Source organism: Pteropus alecto, unplaced genomic scaffold (genome assembly GCF_000325575.1).
Source record: "Pteropus alecto unplaced genomic scaffold, ASM32557v1 scaffold75, whole genome shotgun sequence".
In the NCBI taxonomy this organism is placed as follows: domain Eukaryota; kingdom Metazoa; phylum Chordata; class Mammalia; order Chiroptera; family Pteropodidae; genus Pteropus; species Pteropus alecto.
The window spans coordinates 7,758,666-7,781,084 of record NW_006440638.1 but is presented as its reverse complement, the minus strand read 5'-3'; the positions used below and the strand labels follow the sequence as shown (position 1 = coordinate 7,781,084).

At 34.1% G+C, this 22,419-nt stretch overlaps 1 protein-coding gene across 2 annotated transcripts in view; it reads left to right on the top strand.

The window, feature by feature from the left end:
- Positions 1-22,419, top strand: part of PPP4R2 (protein phosphatase 4 regulatory subunit 2) — a 62,262-nt gene that overhangs the window by 28,574 nt on the left and 11,269 nt on the right. For both annotated transcript variants that reach the window (XM_006917468.3, XM_025050680.1), the window contains exon 3: positions 15,727-15,897. In XM_006917468.3, coding sequence (XP_006917530.1) covers positions 15,727-15,897 — 171 coding nt within the window. The remainder of the gene's footprint in view (positions 1-15,726; positions 15,898-22,419) is intronic.

Sequence of the window (22,419 nt, the reverse complement as noted above, 5' to 3'; positions counted from 1 at the left end):
ACCTTGACCTTTAAGGATCTAGGTAATAGCACTAACTTCTGTTGTGAGAAATTCAGTGTTCTAAGTTGCTGAATTGCTTACAGTTTTTTGAGGCTGCAGCTTTTGCCAAGTTAATATCATAGGAGCAAAGTGTTTTAATGACAAAGACAGTTCCTTCTCCAAAGAGAAGTTTATAAAGAAAATAAAATACATAGAGTCTAGTGATTATTGTCTGGGGCAGAATATAGTAGTTGCTTTAAGGGAGTTCAAAGTACTTTGGAAGCAATAGAGTAAGACATCTGATTTCTGGCAAGGAGAATTAGGGAAAGCTTCATGGTACAAGAAGCATTGTTACTCAGTCCAGGCAGAGGGCACAGTGAACAAAGAAATAGGAAAAGTGAAGGGCTATGAAGGTAGATTTGGGATAGATCAGAGAGTGTCTTGCTAATATATAGAATTTTGAATTTAGGAAGACCTTACAAGTTATTGGAGGTTTTTAAGCAGGGGAGAGAGAAATCAGAGCTTTGGCCTGGGGAACGTTTGTCTAATTTGGGGAAATTAGGGAAATCACTCAGGAGATTATTATGAGAGTTTAAGCTAGAGTAAATGAGAATTTGAAATATGGCATTGTTATTGGTAATGGACATGAAGACTCACAGACAACATCAGGTAGTGGTTCTGTAGACATTTATCTATCCATCATTCTCATCTTGCCCAGGTTTCTGTACAGGCTTTCTAAATGGTTTCCTAACTGTAGTTTTACTTACCCTTTCTAGTCTCTATGCTATTAGTGGCTGTGCAACAATATACATATATATATTTTTTTCATAATTAAAATCTTAGATACCCTACCCTCCTTGCTCAAGTTATAATTTAAGATCCTTTTATGACATTTTAAGATGTATATGATTGACTCTCTAATTATTTTGCTATCCCCCAGTTTGCTCCCTTTGTTTTTCTGCTCTCCAAAACTACTACAGTTCTCTGGTAGATCATGCTCCCTCATCTCAGTGCCTTTGTACATATTGTTCCCTCTCCCTGGAGCAGACGAGTCTTTGCTCATCTTTTAAGATATATACTAAGGGTCTGGAAAACTTTCCTTGACCCTGGGCTTGGTGTACACCTTATAGAACTTTATGATTACTCCCATTATTATATATATATATTTTGCTATGCTATCATTTTTTTTTGTTTAGATTGTGAATTTCCTGAAGGCAAGTAGCCTTTTTCTTTTCTTTTCTTTTTTTTTTTTTTTACAGTAAAGAAGGGAGAGTATACTTCCAGACGTGGAAGTTGGCCTGTGCAAGAGAAGTGTGGCTCAGAAGGCCATTTTTTTTGTCGTTGTTTTTCCTGCTACAGAGTAGCTTAGAGATCATACTTGCATCGACTTTTTTTCCCCTTTGCTTATACTTTTCCTATAAGTAGATGTTATGACTTATTGAAAGTATGGATTCTGAAGCCAGAATACATGTATTGAAATCCTGGCTCTGCCACTTACTAGCTCTGCAACAGTGAGGAGGTTATTTTAACTTCTTTGTTTCTTTCTTGCCTTATCGATGATAATAAGATAGGTGAAATAGGACTACTTAACTCATGAGATTGTTGTGACAATTGTGTTAATATGTTCAAAGTGCTTAGGACAGTATCTGGCATTAGGGGTTATGTTTTTGTTGCTATTATTGTGTACTGCCATTCAAATATGCATCTATACCCCTATTGCTAAAATAGTTGCACGTGTAATAATTCCTAAATCTGCTTAGAAAATGACATTTTTCTTCCCGATTTCTTTTTTGCATGGTAGGTGGGTTAGGAATAGTATTCCCACCAAAATAGGCTTTATGATAGTCACCAAAATAATTGACAACTTATTATTTACCATAAATGTTCTTAGTAATTGTGATACATAGGTGAACAAATATGTGGGCAGACAAATATAAGTTACTTATGTTACTAGATTGTTAAGGGCAATGGAAGAATAAGGAAGAGGATAAGAGAAATGAGAGTTAATGGTAGCTGTAATTTTAAATAAGGTGGTCAGAGTTAAGCCTCATTTAGAAGGTGGCATTTGAGCAAGACAGGAAGTTAGCCATGTGGTATATAGTATAAGAACATTACAGGCAAGGATTCTTTCAGTGCAAAGACCCGTAAGTAAGTGTGTGTCCCACCTTTTCACAGATTAATAAGGAGGCCGTAGACTACAAGGAGTAGACTGACCAGTTTGAGGAGGTGAGAGATGTAAAAGGATTGGGGTCAGATCATGCAAGGCAATGTGGACCATTGTAAGGACTTCAGCCATCACTCAAGTGAAATAGAGAGCCATTTTAGAGTTTCGGAAAGTGACATTATCAGACTTAAGGGAAGATCGTTCTTTGAACGACTGTGCTGTAAATATGCTTTAGGTAAAGAAAGCTACAGGTAGAGGTTAGTGTCAGCAGGAGGTAAAAATTAGTCACGTTCTTTATATATGTATTTTGAAGATATTACTGAGAGGATTTCCTGACAGGGTGTGGTATGTGAGAGAAAGATTGGAGTCAAGAATGACTTGAATATAAACCCATAGCTAATGTACTCAACGATGAAAACTGAAAGCTTTTCTAAGATCAGGAGCAAGACAAGGATGCCCACTATCACCACTTCTATCTAACATAGTATTGGAAGCCTAGCCACAGCAGTCAGACAAGAAAGAGGAATAAAAAGCATCCAGATCAGTAAGGAAGAAGTAAAACCATAACTATTTGCAGATGACATGATTCTATGTATAGAAAATCCTAAATACTCCACCAGAACCTGTTAGATCTAATATAAATTCAATAAAGTTGCAGGATACAAAATATATAGAAATCTGTTGCATTTCTATACACCAATAGTGAATCGTCAGACAGAGAAATTAAGTAAATCCTATTTGCAGTTGCATCAAAAAGTATAAAATAACTAGGAATAAATTCAACCAAAGAAGCGAAAGACTTGTACTCTGAAAACTAAAAGACATTGAAGAAAGGAAGTGAACAAGACACAAATAAATGGAAGGGTAAATCTTGCTCATGGATTGGAAGGGATTAATATTGTTAAAATGTCCTTATAACCTAAAGCAGTATACAGATTCAGTGTAATCCGAAATAAAAATACCAGTGGCAAAAAATGACTCGGGTTTGTCTGAGTAGATAGAAGGATGGAGTTTCATCACACCTGAAATGGGAAAAGCTGTGGGAGAAGCAGTTTGTGGGGAGATCAAGAGTTCGGTTTCGGACATGCTGAATGTTATGTATATGTGGAGCAGGTGATTGGATGAATGAATGTGGGGATCAGGAGATATAATTGGCGTATAGATAGTATTTAAAATCTCCAGACTGGATAGGGTCACCAAATATAGATAGAGAAGAGATGTTCAGATAGTTCTGACTTTAAGCAAATTGGGAAAACAGAGAAAGAAAATGATCAGGAAAGACCAGTGAGATAAAAGAAAAGCCAAGAAATAATTAAAGAGGAATGATCAGCTGTGTGAAATACTCTTTATAGGCTGATTAAAATGAGATGTGAGAATTGACCTTGGATTTAGCAATGTGGAGGTCACTGATGACCTTGATAAGATAAGTTTAGTGGTGAGGCTGAATGCCTGATTGGAGTGGGTTTAAGAAATAATGGGAAGGAGACAACTCAAAGAATTTTTCTGTGGAGAGCAAATAAATGATATGGGAGCTGGGAGGGTAAGTGGAGGAAAGAAAGAATTTTTGAGATGAGAGAATTAATTGGCTTATTTGTATGGTAGTGGAAATGAACTCTTAGAGATAAATTGGTATAGATATAGTTGATAGGAAGGGGAGAATTACACAAGTGATACTATGTTCTTGAGTGTAGGTGCACAATTGGAGAATCTGTATATAAAAGAGCAATAGATAGTTAATCTATGGTAACAGGTGGGAGATTCAGGGTGTGTACATGAGTGTGCTAGTACATGGGGAAAGGTGGTGGGACTCTAAATTACCTCTCTTGCTTCAGTTTTATAAGTGAAACAAGAAGCAAGATTATTAATTGTGTGTGAAAGAGAATTCATTGAGAATTTGAGGAGAAAGGAGGTATGAAATAGTTATCTAGAAGAGTCTGAGAGTGAATAAACTAGGGAAATACAATATTATCTGGCAGCATTAATAGTGTACTTGAAGTCACCCAGCATGGTAGTAGTACATTTTCTCTAACCTTGTATTTGTCCTTACGTGCACTGCTGTATAGGTACAGGTTGTTGGGGATTGCATTTAACCAGTGAAGTTGATTTTTCGGGTACAGTGAAGCCAGAGAGGGACTAGAGAATCAGTTGTACATCCAGGGGTGATTATTATCATTTAAGCTGGATACTGAAGGAAGAGGACATCAAAGAGGGGGAGAGACAGTAAAGAGGTAGTAGGATTGATCAATGAATTGAAAATTCTTGTGGAGTCAAAGAATTTTCAAAGTGCAATATATGTAAATATCTTCTAGCTTGTCAGGAACCGTAAAAAAATATAATTAGGTAAACTTTGACAAAGACGATGTACATACATGCTCTTCCACCATTCCCTCTTCTTATGTGTTAGCTGAACAGTTTCCTGTTCTAAAAAAATTTTTTTTTTTTGAGATGGAAGAATTAATTTTCTTTATTTTTTTTTTAAAGAGAATAATTTTGTGGTTAGGCAGAGAAAGAATATAAAGAATTTTCTCCTCTCTAATAGAAGAGAGTAATTAAAGAGCCTCTAGAAGTATTCTGAGTCTCGAGAGATTGTCTCAGGTTGGTTATATGCCTTTTGTGTGATAGTGCGTAAGATAAGCCCAACTATCTTACTAAGGTCTTAATAGATCTTTCTCACTGTTCCACTCCCTTCTTACTAAAGCTATTTCAAGATGTTCTCATGTGGAAAGTTCTCTGCCTATCTCATATTACTCAGATGTTTCTCCCATCCTGAGTTCTTGGAGGAAAAACAATCATTTAATGCTTACCTAGGGGTCAGCCACTTTGTTAAAGCACTGTGTTTACACTAATGTTAATCCTCACAGCAGTTCTTTGAAGTAGATACTGTTATCCCCATTTTACAGATGGGGAAAGAAAGGGAGGCTAGAGTTACTTGTCTTTGGTCATACAAATGAAAAAGTTACTCAACTGACATTTGAAGGCACCCAAGCTTCCAGACTCTGGCACCACCCATTCTTTTAAAATAGGTTTTCTGTTTTACCTTTTTGTTTCTACTTTAAAGTTTACATCCATAGGATTTAATGAGTTTACTAATACAACAAAGGTGAAAAAGTCTTCTGTGTGCTTTCCTCTATTTCCTATTCCCCAGGGACAATCACTTTAAAATAATGTTAGTCTTATAATGTTACTTTATTTTCCTTAAATTATTGGAATTAATTATTGATTTCTTACTAACAGTAAAAACTTAGTTTCTTTTACCTGCTTCCCCTTATTCTGGACATCTCACTTCCATTGCCCAATTTCTTCAGTAAATTATATTGATATTTTGGTTAGCTCAGCATTCATTATATACATTGTCTCTCTGCTATTTTTTTCCCGTTTAGTTTTATATACTTATGGCTAATTCAGCCCCAAACTTTAGTTGTTTATATTTCATTGCAATATATTTAACTAAATTAGGTTCTCTACCAATTTCATGTTTTAAAAACTCTTGTGGAACTTCTTAACTGCTCCATTCTGGACTGGTTGTTCTTTAGACCTGCCTTAATCCTACCATCTTGAGATCCGCCTGCATCATCATCCTGAAATTCACTTTCCTGTCTTGGGTCTTCAGTTTCCTAGAGAGCATAATACCATGTCATGCTCTTCATTAGTTTAAGTCAATGCTTTGGTGGTGTGAGAGAAAGCATAGCAAATACATTTTTTTGTACTTTCAGTATCCAGAATGTGTTCTTTCTACTCACTTAAATGGATAGTAGGGATATAAAATTCTAGGTTTACAAGAATTATCTGTTTGAATTGTGAAAGCATTTTAAAATTGGTTTCTTACTACAGTGTTGTTGATCAGTCTGAAGCCCTCTTTGCATGTGACCTGCTTTATATCTGGAATTTTATATCATCTTCTCTTTGACTCCAGAATTATGTAGTTTTACTATGATGTGTCTTGCTCTTGGATTTGTCAACCCCTGTTTTGCCACTTTGAACAAAGTGAGCTCTCTGTTTGAAAATAGTGTCTTTTAATCCTGGAAATTTTTTTTTTTTTTTACTGTGTTGAAGCATGCATGACATAAAATTTACCATTTTAACCATTTTACGCCAGCTTTATTGAGATATAATTGACGTATAATTGTTTTCAAATGTACAGTTCATTGTTTAAGTACATTCATAGTGTTGTGCAACCATTACCGCTATCCATTTTCAGAACTTTTCATTATCACAAACAGAAATTCTATATCCATTAAACCAGGGGTCCTCAAACCCCGGGGCAATGCGGATTGGTACTGATCTGTGGCCTGTTAGGAACCGGCCTGCACAGCAGGTGGTAAGTGGACGGAGAGCAAGCAAAGCTTCATCTGTATGTGCAGCCGCTCCTGAGCGCTAGCATCACCGCCTCAGCTCTACCTCATATCATCAGGCATTAGATTTTTATGGGAGCACTGGTTCCTGGTGCCAAAAAGGTTGGAGACCTCTGCATTAAGCATTCTCCCCGCTCCTTCAGCCCCTGGCAACTACTTTTCTACTTGTTGTTTCTGAGTTTGACTTTTTTTTTTTTTTTTTTTAGATTCCACATATAAATGGTACCATGCAGTAATTCTCTTTCTCTCTCTGGCTTATTTCACTTAGCATAATGCCCTCCTGGTTCATTCATGTTGTCACAAGTGACAGGATTTTTTTCTTTTTAAAGGCTGAATAAATATTTCATTGTATATACAGTAAGTCCTCAACATCATCTAGGTTCTGCCACTTTAAGTGAAATGACCTATAACGAACCATTTTTACCATTGGCATTATGACATAAACAAAAGTTAAGTTCCTGTGGCATCTCATCAATGTTGTAACAAAACAGTGTTGAATGAAACATTGTATTTTGAGGACTTGGCTATACATAACACTATATTTTCTTGATCCATTCATCCGTTGTCAGACAACCTGGGTTGTTTCCCTTGGCTATTGTGAACAATACTGCGATGAACATGGGAGTACAGATACCTCTTCAAGATACTGGTTTTGTTTTCTTTAGATATATATCAAAAAGTGAGATTGCTGGATTATATGGTAGTTCTATTATTGATTTCTTCAGAAACCTTATACTGTTTTCCATAGTGTCTGTACCAGTTTACATTCCCACCAGCAATGTACGAGGGTTTCCATTTTTGCCATCCTAACACTTGTGAGGTGTTCTCATTGTAGTTTTGATTTGTATTTTCCTGATGATTAGTTATGTTCAGCATCTTTTCATGTACCTCTTAGCCACCTGTATGTCTTATTTAGAAAAATGTCTATTCATATCATCTGCCCATTTTTTAATTGGATTTTTTTCATTTTGTTTTTGCTATGGAGTTTTATGATTTTGGATATTAACTCCTTACTGGATTTGTGGTTTACAAATTATGTGGTTTGCAAATATTTTCTCCCATTCCATAGGCTGCTTTTTCATTTTGTCGATGGCTTCCTTTGCTGAGCAGAAGCTTTTTAGTTCAATGAGGTCCCACTTCTTTTTGTTCTGGGTATCAAATACAAAAAATTATTGCCAAGACCACTGTCAAAGAGCTTACTTCCTATGTTTTCTTCTAGAAGAAAGTAAGTTTCAGGCCTTACATTTCAAGTCTTTAATCTTGAGTTGATTTTGTGTGCGGTTTAAGGTATGGTCCAATTTCATTAGTATGTAGCTGTCCAGTTTTCCCAGCATCATTCAGTGAAGAGATTGCCTTTTCTCCATTATAAACTCTTGGCTTCTTTGTCAAAAATTAATTGACCATTTGTACATGGGTTTATTTCTGGACTTTTTGTTCTGTTGTATGGATATGTGTATCTGTTTTTATGCCAGTGCCATACTGTTTTGATTAGCTTTGTTAGATAGTTTGAAACTTGAAATTCTGATGACTCCATCTTTGTTTTTCTTTCTCAAGATTGCTTTGGTTTCAGGGTCTTTTGTAGTTCCATACAAATTTAGGATTTTTTTTTCCTATGTGAAAAATGCCATTGGAATTTTGATAGGAATTGTTTTGAATCCCTTGATTTCTTTGGGTAGCATGGCCATGGCCATTTTAATAATAGTTATTCTTCTAATCCATGAGCATGAATATCTTGACATTTATTTGTCTTTCAGTTTCTTTCATCATTGTTTCACAGTTTTCAGTATACCAATCTTTCACCTAGTTAAATTTATTCCTAAGTATTCTTTTTGATGCTATTGTATAAATAGAATTGTTTTCTTAATTTCTTTTTCTGATAGTTTGTTATTAGTATATAGAAACACACTGATTTTTTGTACCTTGCTTTTGTATCTTGCAACTTAATTTGTTTATTCTAAAAGTTTTTTTGGCGGAGTCTTTCTATATGTGGTATCATGTTATTTATTAATAGATACAGTTTTACTTTTCCTTTTTGACTTGGTTGCCTTTTATTTCTTTTTCTTGCCTAATTGTTCTGGCTAGGACTACCAATACTATGTTGAATAAAAGTGGTGAAAATGGACATCTTTGTCTTGTTCCTGATCTGAGAGAAAAGGCTTTTTATAAAGCTTTTCACCGCTGAGTATGATGTTAGCTGTGAGCTTGTCAGTTTTGTTGTTCTAAAGACATTTCCAGTTAAAATTTTTTTTCCCACTTTGTTTTCTTAGTTTCATTATATATAGATGGAGATTCTCAGGAAGGATTATACATTTCAGTGTCGATGTGCCCATTTTCCACATGTTCAGACAGTTCTTAGATCAGAGTACAAATGTTTCCTGCAGTAGATGCTGTGCTTTTAATAATTATTTTTCCTTCCTTCTGAGAGTATGTAGATATAGAAAAATGCTTTCTAAATAATTATTCTTTATTTAATTCATAATTTTAAAGTAGCACATAATTCTGGGGGCAAACTTCTAAACAGCAATAAATAATTTTAGATTTTCAGTAAAGAGTCAAAGGTTAGCAAAAAGTTTAAGCATAAATCAAACTTAACCAGAACACACTATTCTTGATCCTTTTGTTTTAATTGGTAGGGAAATGTGGAAGAGTAAAGTAACTTGAATTTTTAGAATGTTAGACTCCTTATCATGAATATACAAGTTGCCAAAAAAGAAACCTGAGCTGACACTGAGGTATTAACAGAACATTTGTTTTATCTGTCGAAGCTTTCTTTTCCATCTGACTGGATTCTTTATGTGTACAACTATCATGAGTTAGCACTCTAATTTGAAAAATTCACTTTCAATGGCAAATACTTTCTCCTCAGAATTTATGTTAAGAGTTTATTGCTTTGAAGCAGGTACCATGCCATCTTCAGATGTGAGCTTCTGAGCAAGAAAATGTGTAATAGTTCAAAGGTAGATTCAAAATAAGAAAAATAAGACAAATATTTTAGTGTCACTTCAGCGTTTATATAAAAAAGTTCTTGTTTTTACAATGCCTTTGGAATTTCTTTTTGAGGCAGTCAGTACAAAATAAGATTCCAAAATTTATGTTCATACTTGTGTCACATGGTAATTTACTTTTTCCATAATACCATGAGAGTAAGAAAGAATTTTAAGGGTGGGAGGCAGAGGTTCTTAACTGGGGACAATTTTTATCTCTCAGGGAACATTTGGCAATTATTGGAGACGTTTATAGTTGTCACAACTTTAAGGGAGAGCGGGGATTGTGTGCTACTGACTTCTAGTGGGTAGAGGCCAGGAATGCTTCTTAACATCCAACAATACATAGGACCTCCCCCTTTGAAAAGAATTATTCAGCTCACAATGTCATTGGGACCAGAGTCGAGGAACCCCAAATGAGGATTGTAGAGGTTCTGTTCACACATGAAAGAAATGTCTTGTGGCCAGTAAACATAGGTTAAAATATTCAGTTTCACTAGCAATAAATGAAATGCAGAGTAAAGCTTTTCTACTGTCAAACTGATAGGAGTTTTGCAAAATTATACTTGAATGAAACAGGTGTTTTTATACTGATGGCACTATAATAAAAGTGGCACAGCATTTATAAGGGACTTTTGAAAGGGTATATTAAAAGTCTTGATATTTATATTGCAAACTTTTGACTCAATAAACCTACAGGAATTTATCCTAAGGTAATAAACAGATGCCTACAAAGTTTATTATTAGGATATTAATCACAGAATTATTTCTATTTATTTATTTTTAATTTATTATTATTTATGCCTATAGCACTTGGTCTTCCTAGGTGGTCTCCCATCTAAGTAAATACTAACCAGGCCTGACCCTCCTTAGCTTCCGAGATCAGACATCGGGCTTATTCAGGGTGGCATGGCCGTAGACCATGGACCATGGCTCCACTTTGGTGCAAACCCAGGACTTTCTGCATGTAAAGCAGACGTGCTAACTGCTACACTATAGAACCATGTCCCAGAATCGTTTTTAATTGTAATGAACTAGAAATAAACCTAAACTTTTTTTTAATGGTAGCTGTTAAATAAATAATGGCACAACTATATGTGGTGAAAATTAAAAATCTTACTTCCAAAGACTGTTTGTCCTATATGTAAATCTTACTTCCAAAGACTATTTGTCCTATATGTAAGGTGAAAAAACAAAGGGATATCAAAATAAAATGCCAAATTTAAATAAGTAAATAAAAAGAATAAAGATTAGTGAAAAATGTACTAAAAGGTACATTAGTGATGATCACTGGGCATATTGTGGACAATTTTTATTATGTTTCTCTTTCTGTATTTTCTCGAACTTTTTTATTATGACTACTGTTGATATTCTAGAAAAGAAAAAAAAGACATCTCTATTATTTTTAAACTCTCATATGATTAGTAGGCCTACTGAATAGGCCTGTGCTTTCCCATATACCAAGTTTGTATTTATGTATGTTTTTTTTCTGGGCTCTTGGTTCCACTGACATATTTTAATATTTGCTCAATTAATCAAAATATAGCTTGATATGGTATACTAATGCAAGAGGAATGTTTTCTTGTTTGGGGATCCCACTTATAGAAGTTTTCTGGACTAGTAATTCGTATTTTAAAAATATTTCTTAAAAATGTCATGATTTTGTGTAGGCAATTCACAGTGTGTTTTTATTTTTACCAGTCTTTCATTCACTTAATTCAATATTCAGGTTAAATTCACTTGTTCTTGTTTATTAGTCCAGTCGTCCAGTCACATAATTAAGACTGAATTCTATGACACTTGAAGTCTGTTGATTCAGATAGCTGTTTTTCGAAAGTTAGGTGTTTTGTAAGCCTGTCACCTTGCATGAATGATCGGCCCCATTAAATTTCTTTTTTTGTTTTTATTCATTTTTCCAATTTTCCCTTTGATATTTACAAATAAGTGCAGTATTTACTATCCCTTGGAGGTGGTAGAGGTGTCTTGTATTAGCTTCCCACATAGATTTTGTGTGGAAAGCAGTGAGGCTAAGTAGAGAATAATAGTAATCTTAATAGTATTTGGAACTGTAAGGGGCAGCAAGTTAAGATGGTGGCCACTGGCCACTAAAGTGTTCTAGAACCAGCTAGGAATATAAGAGATGGATTTTTTTTTGCCCATGACCCTCTGAAAAGTACCTTTAACCTGAGAATTGTGAGTAAACATGTATGTTTTAGACTTGTGAGTCCTGTGGAGAGAAAAGATCAGTGTAGTGTTTGGTAATAAGATATATTCATTAGTGATATGGGTTGTTTCGTCTTCCTAGAGGAGGAAATGAATAAAGGGAAAATTGGGGGAAATTCTTTATGTGGAGGAGTTCTGAAGTTGAAATGTTTTTTTATGAGCATGTGTGTTTATAATAATTTTATTTTCATGTTGAAAGTAAGTTTGTTGTTCTAATTTGTACTCATCCAATAATTGCATTCCTAAGAAAATTATTTCTGTTGTCAAATTTTTAGTTGATTTGCTCATGGCCTATTTTTGTGTTCAAATTGCATAATTTTCAGGGAAGCATTTGTTTTTATCAAATAATTGTGTTGCAACAAAAACCTATATCTTTCACATTTGTTGGAAGTGTTTTTTCATCTGTACTTCTTGGTATAGTAGCTCTTGAATTGCATCTCTTGGATTGAATTTAGAATAACTCTACTAGATATATTTGCAACTTAAAATACAAAGTTCATAATTCATTTCAGTTTATGTGACTTTAATTCCTTTCTGATAAGTTAATGCCATAGAGTTTCTGAAACTCCTTTAGTTCACTTTACCTGGGCTCCATCACTTCTTGTCTGGCTATTTCCAATAATATTTGTGTGTGTGTGTGCGTGTGTGTGTGTGGTGGAGGGGGTCTCTCTACACATGCACAGGTATTTTTGGAGGGGGCAGTGTCACTGGTGGATTGGCAAGTGGTTAATGGAAAGATGAGATAACAAAAAACCCTGTGAATATGGAAGTTCTAATTCATAAAAGAGGTTATGACTTGGTGATTATTAAAACTACCTGAAGAATTCTTAATTTAAGAAATTAAAAGCACAAGGCTCCTTTTTCAATAAACGTCCACGGTATGTTTATGTATTAAATGCCTGTGGGAATCTAGTGAAATTTAAACATAAATTTTAATAACCACTAGCACTTTTAATCTGAAATAAATATTTGGCATGTCAAAAATTATAATGTGCTGCCTCTGCTTGTTGAACTTCAAATTTCCGTTCCCAAAATAGACTAGGGAAAGGAGGGAAAAAGTAATCATGCAAATAGCTTTTAATAGTCATCCTCACCAAATTTTTTTATAATAGTAATACAGTTTACATGCCATATAATTCACTCATTTAATAGACTGGAGTTTTCAGGTCACATGTCAGATTCGTGCTTCACTTTGTGAGGAACTGCCAGACTATTTTCCAAAGTGGCCACATCATTATACATCCTTCCTAGAAATGTGTAAATTTCCAGTTTCCCTATATCTTTTCCAACACTTGTTACTGTTCATCTTTTTGATTATAGCCATGTTAATGTTTGTAAAATGGTATCTCATTATGGTTTTGATTTGCATTTCCCTAATGGATAATAATGTTAAGCATCTCTTCATGCGCTTGCTAGCCATTTATTTCTCTTTAGAGAAATGCCTATTCAAATCTTTTGCCTATTTTTCAAGACTTTTTAATTGGGGTAAAATATACATAACAAGCTTTACCATTTTAAATGTGCAATTCAGTGACATTAGGTACATTCACAGTCTTGTGCTATACACCAACCACCACCGTCCACCTTCTCCAGACCTTTTTCGTCTTCTCAGCCTGAAACTCTGTACCAGTGAAATAATAATGCTTCACCCTTCCATTTTCCCAACCCCTGGCAAATAGCATTCTGCTCTCTGTGTCTTTGAATTTGAGTAGTCTAGTTAACCTCGTATAAGTGGAATCATAAAATATCATTTTGTGTGTGGCTTATTTCACTTAGCATATGTCTTCAAGATTAATCCATGTCGTATCATATATCAGAATTTCCTTCCTTTTTAAGGCTGCATAATACCTCATTGTATGTGTATATACCACATTTTATTTATCTGTTCATCTGCTGAAGAACATTCGAGTAGTTTCCACCTTTTGGCTCTTGTGAATAATAGTGCTGTGTATGTGATCGAGTTCCTGCTTTTGGATCTTTCAGAACTGGAAATGGAATTGCTGGATCATATGGTAATATTTTGATTTTTTTTTTTTTTTTTTTTTGTGAGGAACTACTATACTGTCTCCGTGGAGGCTGTACCATTTTACATTCCCACCAGCAATGCACAGGGTTTCAATTTCTTTACATTCTTGGTATTTTCTGTTTTGTTTTGTTTTGTTTTGTTTTGGCTAATAGGCAGCCTGATGGATGTGAGGTTCTAGTTGTGGTTTTGATACATTTCCCTAATGATTAGTGATGTAGAGCATCTTTCAATGTGCTTATTGGCCATTGGTATATTTTTGGCAAAATGTCTATTCAAGGACTTTGCTCATTTTTTAATCCAGTTTGTTTTTTGTTGTTGAATTGTGGTTCTTTATTTATCCTGGATATTAACACCTTATCAAATTTATGATTTACAAATATTTTCTCTCATCCTGTGGGTTGCCTCTTCATTCTTGTTGGTAGTATCCTGTGATAATATAAAAGTTTTTGTATATCACACAAAATCTTTTATATCAACGCTTATTGATTTTGAAATGTTTTGGAAATGTATCAGGAACCTTTTAAGTTTACGATGACAAAGATTTTCTAGACTTTTGCTTTCATTTTATCATTGGCCACAAATATTTCAGTTATCTTGCAGTGATAGATTCACTTCATTCATTTTTGAGAAAATGTCTACCAAATATATACGGTCTGAATAAGCATAATATTTGTTCAACAGCGTTTTCAAGAAAAAAAAAAACAGTTCAGCTGGGAACAATATTCAGCTGTTTCTCCTTGAGATGTCCATTGTATATTTATATGCAACAGAAATCTTTTGTGTATACTTCTCTTTTTGTTACACAGAATATTAAAAAGTATGTATTCAAAAGTTGTATCATGATTTTTTTTGTTTTACTGTGAGTTTGGTGGTGAAGAAGGTATGACTACTACTAGTACAATTTGGTACTGCAGCCTTGATTTGTACTAAAATGTCAGTTTTACCCACTGCTGCTTTTGCACCAACAGTGAAAATGTCAACACAGTGAAAAAGTCAGCTCTTATGAAAATAGCTGTAACCTGTTGGACCACACTTTGAGAAATACTACCCTGTCTTAGAGGGTTGCTGGATGGGATGGATATAGTGATTGTAGAGTAGCACTCTCCTTATTTTGTATAATTAGTCACCTATGTAAGAGATCTATCTGCTGCCACTAATGGTTGTACTGTCTGGGGAAATGGTTGGCATCCCTGACTCTACAATCTCCTGGATTTAGACTCTTTGGGCAGGTATCATAACAAAATTTCCTTATCATAGTGGTAAAATATGAGAGGACAGGGATGAAAAGATGTTTTATTACTGTAATAAATGAATAGATATGAAATGTACATAAGGAAATTATGTATTTTTATTTTGCAGATACATGTTGGATAGAACCTATGATGTACCTTTCCTTTGACAAAAGATAGTGAAAATAATAGCTGAAAGCAAAAGAAAAAAGAAATTGAAGTTTATTTTGCTATTAAACAAATACAAGAAACCTTTACTAGTCTATATCAGCATTATAGCTTGGATATTAAAAGCTTAGGGTATCGTGTCATTCTGACTCGTACACTTAAAATTATAAATGTGAATTTGGGCCAATTTCTGATAACCTATTTAAAACGAGGCAGTAACACCTCCCTGGTTAGGTTTGTTATGCAGCATAGACTTGAAAAAAATAATGTTTCAAAAATGCTAAGACTAAGACTTTGCATATAAATAGGCTTTCAGCCAGAAGTAGTTAATTTTTAAAGTTTTTATCAGAGATTTGGATTTCATTTGGGTCAGGTGTTGGAAGAAATGAATGGAACCACGTTGGGAGAAATGAATGGAACTACTTTGGAGCTTGTGAGTCAGATTGATTGGGCATGGTGCATTCTACTGAACAAAAACATCTTACTGCAAACTCGGATCTTAATTTTGTTAGCATTAGTGATGGTAAAGTCTGTATTTGTGCTTCGTGTTCAAGAATTATAAAGCTACGTGGTATTATATTTTTTTATTTTTTTCTTACAGGATTCAGTGGTCCCAATTTAAAGGCTATTTTATTTTCAAACTGGAGAAAGTGATGGACGATTTCAGAACATCAGCTCCTGAACCAAGAGGTCCACCCAACCCTAATGTCGAATATATTCCCTTTGATGAAATGAAGGAAAGAATACTGAAAATTGTCACTGGATTTAATGGGTATGCAATTAATACTGTTTTAAAGGTTTGCTTTTTAGCAGAACATTATAGATTTTTCTAGAAGTTTTGATGTGTTTGGTGGTTTGATAACTCACTATCCGATAGAATAAATTTTTTAGTGACATACATAGTAATTGATTTTCAGCTTACAAGTTCTTAAAATATTTACAGCTTTTTTTTTTCTTTTTTTCTTTTTTAAATTTTTGTGAGTTTATTTGAGCCAAACTGACAACATGTGTCGAGGAGCAAGATCTCAAATGTTCCACGGAATAAATTTTGCAGTTTATTTCATGCATTTGAAATTAAGGAAGAGATGGAAGGAAGATTACATGAAGGTGGGGAAAGCAAAGCGGGGATTAGATTACAGGATAGCTAAGACTATTTACTCTTGAGGAAGATTACTTTATAGAGGAGGGATTTGAAAAGAGGCTTTTCAAAGGTGTGTTAACCTACAGGCAAAGAAATAATGGACATGGCTTGCTTAAGACAAACATAGGCTTTTAATAAAGAAGTTGTATGCCTGGGATGTGACCACCCAATATGACCTGGCCTTTTAGGAACTTATAATCAGATCACCTGCGAGTTTACTTTCCATAGAAACCTTTTTCTGTGGAGAGAGGTACTCAGTTCCCCCTTTTGGTCATACATCAGTCCAAAGGATGCATTGATGACCAACCAACCTTTTGGTCAGGTAGTGGGGTCTCACCGTGCTAGAATGGCTCGCTCCTAGGAAGTCCCAGTATTGTTGACCATTGGAGATAGGGCAACACTGTAACAATGGGATCTGAGTTGAGGCTGAATATTAACAATAATCTTATACATATTCAGTAATTATAAACAGTTGGACTATGTAGAAAAACTCTAAGAACAAGTATAAGTATTATTATGGCTAATATCATTAGCAAACAGGTAAAGACAGACAGAATAGATTCTAAGTTCAATATCAATCTGTAGGTATTATATAGGCCTCGTTGACTTCTTGAGATAGCTGTCTGCCTCTGATGTCAGCAACTTCTCATCCTCGAGGAGTCTTTGATGTCCATTATAGGAGGCGAGTGTCAGAGGCAGGGTGAAAGTCTATTCATGGTTGGGTACCTGATAAGTTCCCTTTCATTGAGGTTGGAGAATATCTTATTTTGATGTCCTTTCCGAAAAACAATATCTAGAGCCTTTGTCTCCTGGGAGCTCACTGTGAAAGGAAGTGGTTATCAGCTTGGCATTTTCATGGCAGTAATATGTTTTCTTTCAATAATGTCAGCTCATAAATATATTTCTTATGTAAGTTCAGCTTAATGCACAGTGATACATAAAGAAATGTGAAAACCAAAAAATGGAGAGCCAGGGAGCAGGGAAGAAATAAGTGGCCATCTTGGGTTTCCTGTAGTCCTGACTATTTCTTATTTTCCCATGCAGTTTAACATAAAAGACAAATCCTTTTAGGTGTTCTAGGGGGTCATTCTGGAATACTGCAGAGTTATTTCTCTATATATTGAGATTTTAATCTGTAAAACCTCAATTTCTAGTGAAAACTAAGAAGTAAGCAATTAACATTCTTTAGCTTGGTAGGTTTATGAATACGTTTTATAACCTTTAGAAACATAGGCTCTTTTACAGGCAAATATATTTTAAAACATTTTATAACCTAGAAACATGTTTCATAGACATCAAAGTCAATTATTAACATGGACTTATTTTTGTAAAGCCCATGTAAAATAAAGATATGGCTGTTTTACTTAAACCAACAAACAAGATAGCTTTTATTTACTAAGGATTAATCTTAGATCACATGAACTTGAAAAGCATTTGTGTTAGTTTCTATATCCTGAGAATTTTAGAATACCCAGTCTTTAAAAATACTTGTCTTTAAGTTAATTGTAATACCACCCAGATGTAGAAAATTATCTAAATTACCTTTATAACATACATATATAGACATACACAGATAGACACAGAGAACAGTTGGTTCCAAATTTTGTTTTGGAGGCCTTTTACAATTTATATCTGTCCTTGATAAGTCAAGTCCCAAATGACTTTCCCATTTTAAAGTAAGGACAGCCATTTTTAATACCTCAAAAAATTGAGTTGACACCTAAAGGACATCATGGATTGATCCATTTATCTAAATCCTATTTTCGAAGCTTCAAGAGACCAAATAAATATGATTTCTATTCTTTCTGGCTGATTTTATAGCCAGCTTTTTCTACTTGTACATGTAAAAAATATCTTAGAAGTATCAAAGGATCCTCACCTTGGCCATTTTAGTATTAATGGGAGGCTGACTGTGGTGGGCCTTGTTGGCAGGGAAGAATGATTTCCCATGTTAATTTTTAAATCTATAGAGTCTAAACTTTAAGAAAAACCAGCCCTTAACATGCATGTCTCTACGAGCCAATGCGGCTTCCCCTATAGGACTGCTTTATGCCCTAGAGAAAATTTTTCCACAGACAACCCCACAAAGATTCTTCCTCATTTAAGAATGCCCAAGCAAGAACTCAGCAGATACTGCCAGAACCATGATTCTTTGGGCTCCTCTCTCAAGCAACCTCTCTCAGGGTAAACCCATTCCAGGGCACCCTGCCCTTCTACCCAGGGTTCCTGCAGGCTTCTACAGGATCAGCTTCACTGGATGTCTCCTGGCACCCAACTCTGCCACTCCAGATTCAGGGATCTGAACAACTATTGTCACCCCATTGGTTATTCAGGTTGGGGAAGCAAGTGTCCTTTCTCATTCAGCCAGCAAAGATTTTTTTCAGACTTTCAGTAAGCAGTCCAATTAAAAGCCAAAATTTAAAAGCAACGACCCATTTTTTCCCTTTCCCTTAGTAATTTCAACCCTTATCTACCTCGAGGATTTTCTAAGAACAACTCAAATAAAATCATGGCCTGCCGACTTAAAATTAGAAGACCTAGAATTCTGAGAGAAGACTCACCCAAGTTCACCCAATGCAAAGCAAGGAGCCAGTGGGACACGGTGGGCCTTGGGTGTACCTAAGCACTGGGTCCAGGTCTGCAGAGTGGTCCTGTTCGGAATTCTGCCATACTTTGCAAAGTAAATGTCGATGTTAACAAACATCAAAACCTGTAGAGAATTTTTATAAGAGTTTATTTGAGCCAAACTGACTACATGTGCCAGGGAGCAAGATCTCAAATCCTCCTAGAGTTTGTTGTTGTTGTTGTTGTTGTTGTTGTTGTTGTTGTTGTTGTTGTTGTTTATAAACTTGAGCTGCCTTTATGTGTATTAGTGGCATTCACACTTTAAATGGGTACGGCAGTGGAAACATTTATCAGGAAATATTTTAACTTTTTTTTATTTTATATTTGGTGTTATAAATCTTTACTTTGTATAGTACCTGTATATCATTGAGATAAGTCTTTCAAATGAAAATTAACAATTTATGTAGGTACCCATTTTTAGTCCTTTGTAATGAAACATTCCACTTGAAAAAATACTCTGTGCTGTAATAAAATTGATCCTTTAAAAAATGGTTGTATGTTCATATTCTGTGTCATTGTAAATGCTTTCTTTTTAGGACTTTATTTTTAGGGTTTCCCTTTATGAAGGAAAATGGTATATGTGAAGTTGAATTGTCAATTTCAGTTTGGCATTAGTAATTTGGAGTGTGGGTGACAATACCAAATTTAATGAATTGTGGATATGTTAACCGTAAATTCATATTTTATTTGAAGGGGTTTCCCTTGTATTTTTAGGTAACATAATTAACCTCACTCTTCATGTATTTAATCACATGGGATTTCCAACAAGATAGTGTAGTTTAGTTAACCCTCTATTATATGTCATGTTTCCTTGAAGTTTAGGAGTTTTGTTTATCAAATCCTTATGCTTTGATTTCAGGTCTGTTACTAAAATATTTTGTTGATGAAGGGGGAATTACAATTTTATCTTTGAGGTCCATCAATTATAGTTTTTGCCCCTAGAGATACAGGAAGGAGACTTATTTTCACTGTGTACTCTGTTGTACTGTTGAAAGTTATTTAACCATATGCATATATTTCCTTACTATTACTAGTTAATGTTTTTAAGCACATAGCTAGAAGAAACCACATGCTTTGTATTAGAAGTATGTTGCATAATATTTACTGTTGAACTGAATGTGTTCAAGATAAGAATCCTTCTTGGGATATTTATAAATAATGCATAAATAGATATTAGACATTAGGGTGACTTATCTTTTATTTTTAGTAAATTATGGCTACCATTTAAACACAAGAGTTAAGGTGAAACAGATCAAGTTAAGGTCAAATTCACAAACCACTGCTTTGTGAATGTTAAGCTAATTTACTTATGATTCTGAATCAGTAATACCACTTTCAGTTTTTCCAAATTAATTTGGCTAGACATAGATATGTAGGTTATTAAATAAATCTAAATATATGTAATTCCTTAATCTAAAACAAGTAATTGACCTACTTCCAAAAATAACTTGCCTAATCATTAAATGCCTAAGCGTACTTAAACATAATTGCTTTGAAAATGTTTTTCATCTTTGAACCATAAATATTTTGAACTTATATTTTTTAATTGAATTTTTAGAATGGCAGTTTATGAATTTTTTCCTAATCATACATATTCCAATCTTTATCAGATATATTAATATTTTTTACTTTTTAATACACTTTTTTGTGTGTATCATAATATGTTGATACATTGAAATATGTCTATAATCTTTTTCAATTTTATTTTTGTGTTTTGAACATCATTTTGTTGCTTTAAACCAGTATTGCTAACGGTGGTAGAGGCAGCATTTTGTTCTTTTTCAACCAGTTTGAAGGTTGGTTCTTTTTAGTATATACTACTACTATCTGCAATAGATTATATTTTAAATTACAAAAGGGATAAATGTTTATAGTTTTAAAAAGATCCCCAGATGTCATAGGAATACATAAAAAAATCAAAGAATCATGTTATACGCTAGTTGTTTTCCTTTTAGAAGAGCTTTGACAACTTCTCTGTATCAGTACATTTACAATTGTATTTTGTTTGCCTATTTATTTGAAATGGCTGCACTGTTATATGAACAGGTATAATTCCTTTGCCCTGACCCCATAAATATTGCAGATGTTTATTTTTTGGCATAAATATTGCAGATGTTTATTTTTTGTTAAAAATAGTGCTTGTAGTGAGCATCTTTATATATACTTTCTTGTGTTGATGATTGTCTTGTGTTGATGATGTACTGATTATAGATTTATTTTTCCTTTTTTTTTGATTTGTAGAAACGGAATTGCTAGGTCATAGTGTATGCACACTTAAAATTTTTATCGATACTGCCAGAGTGACCTCATAAAATATGTTCATTTGTGCTTTTGTGCATATATAAATGCAGATAGTGTAATTCTTCGTTAATTTTTTGTGTGCGTGGATTTGTTTCTTTGATTTCAAATGAGATTGAACATCTTTTTATGTCCTTATTGATTCTTTTGTGAATTGTAGTTTCATATCCTTTTTATTTTTCTTATCTTTTGGTGATTTTCTAATTGGTAAGTTCTTTTTGTTTTGCTTTTGTTTTGTAATCATTAAATACTATATAGTGTTTTGATGTGAAGAAGATTTATCTTTTTTATAAAATTATTCTAGTATACTGTCATTGTATAAATTTTCCCTCTTTGCAGTGGAATTTGTCCATTCACATGTTTGCTTGACTTCCTGAACTATAAGATGCTAGAGAGCAGGTGTAACATCTTTTCCAAACAAGGCCTGGAACAATGACTGCCTAAATATAGTAGGTCCTCAAACAAGTATTGAATGAATGAACAATTCTATATCTGTATTTGGTTTAGTAGGCCATGGTAGATAGAATTAGAATTACATTGTTGAATGCTTAAGTCCTTTTTTTTTTTTTTCAATCTAGTCATATTTTCTTGTCCTTTAAGATTATTTTTGAACTTTAAAATTTTATAGGAAAAGATAGATTATAGCTGCTTTCCAGAATTGAAAGTTACATTTCCTTAGATGAAGAAACACCAAAAAATAAAATTAACAAAAATAGAAACTAACGGAATGGTCAATTAAAAGGTATTTGTCGGTATTTTATGTCCTCTCTTTGGGATTGTAATGAACAAGGGCATATGGGCTTACTCAAACCAGGGCCATTTTTGAAAATCCTCCTCCTATCGTAGACACTATGAGTATAATTTACAAACTAGTAGCTAGTAGTTCATTTTTATAATGGTACACAAAGAGGGATTTTCAGGGGTAGGAAGAATGTAACGTACATTCCTAGAGGTTTTAAAAAGATGTCCTCTAAATGATTGAAAGAATTAATCACTTAAGTCTTGTACCCCTTTGACAATTGTGTTAGACCTAAGATCTTTCTAAAATAAGCAGGATGTTTTACTTATTTTAGGTAGTTGACTAAAATAACAGGGCTCAATGTTATGAGAGGTTTGGAAAAACTGCACAACCACATGATACCTAAAAACCTTTGTCATATCATTTCTAAAGCAGGTATAATCACAGCCAAGGAGTGTTTGTTATCTTTTGGCAAAATAGTCTTTCTGACT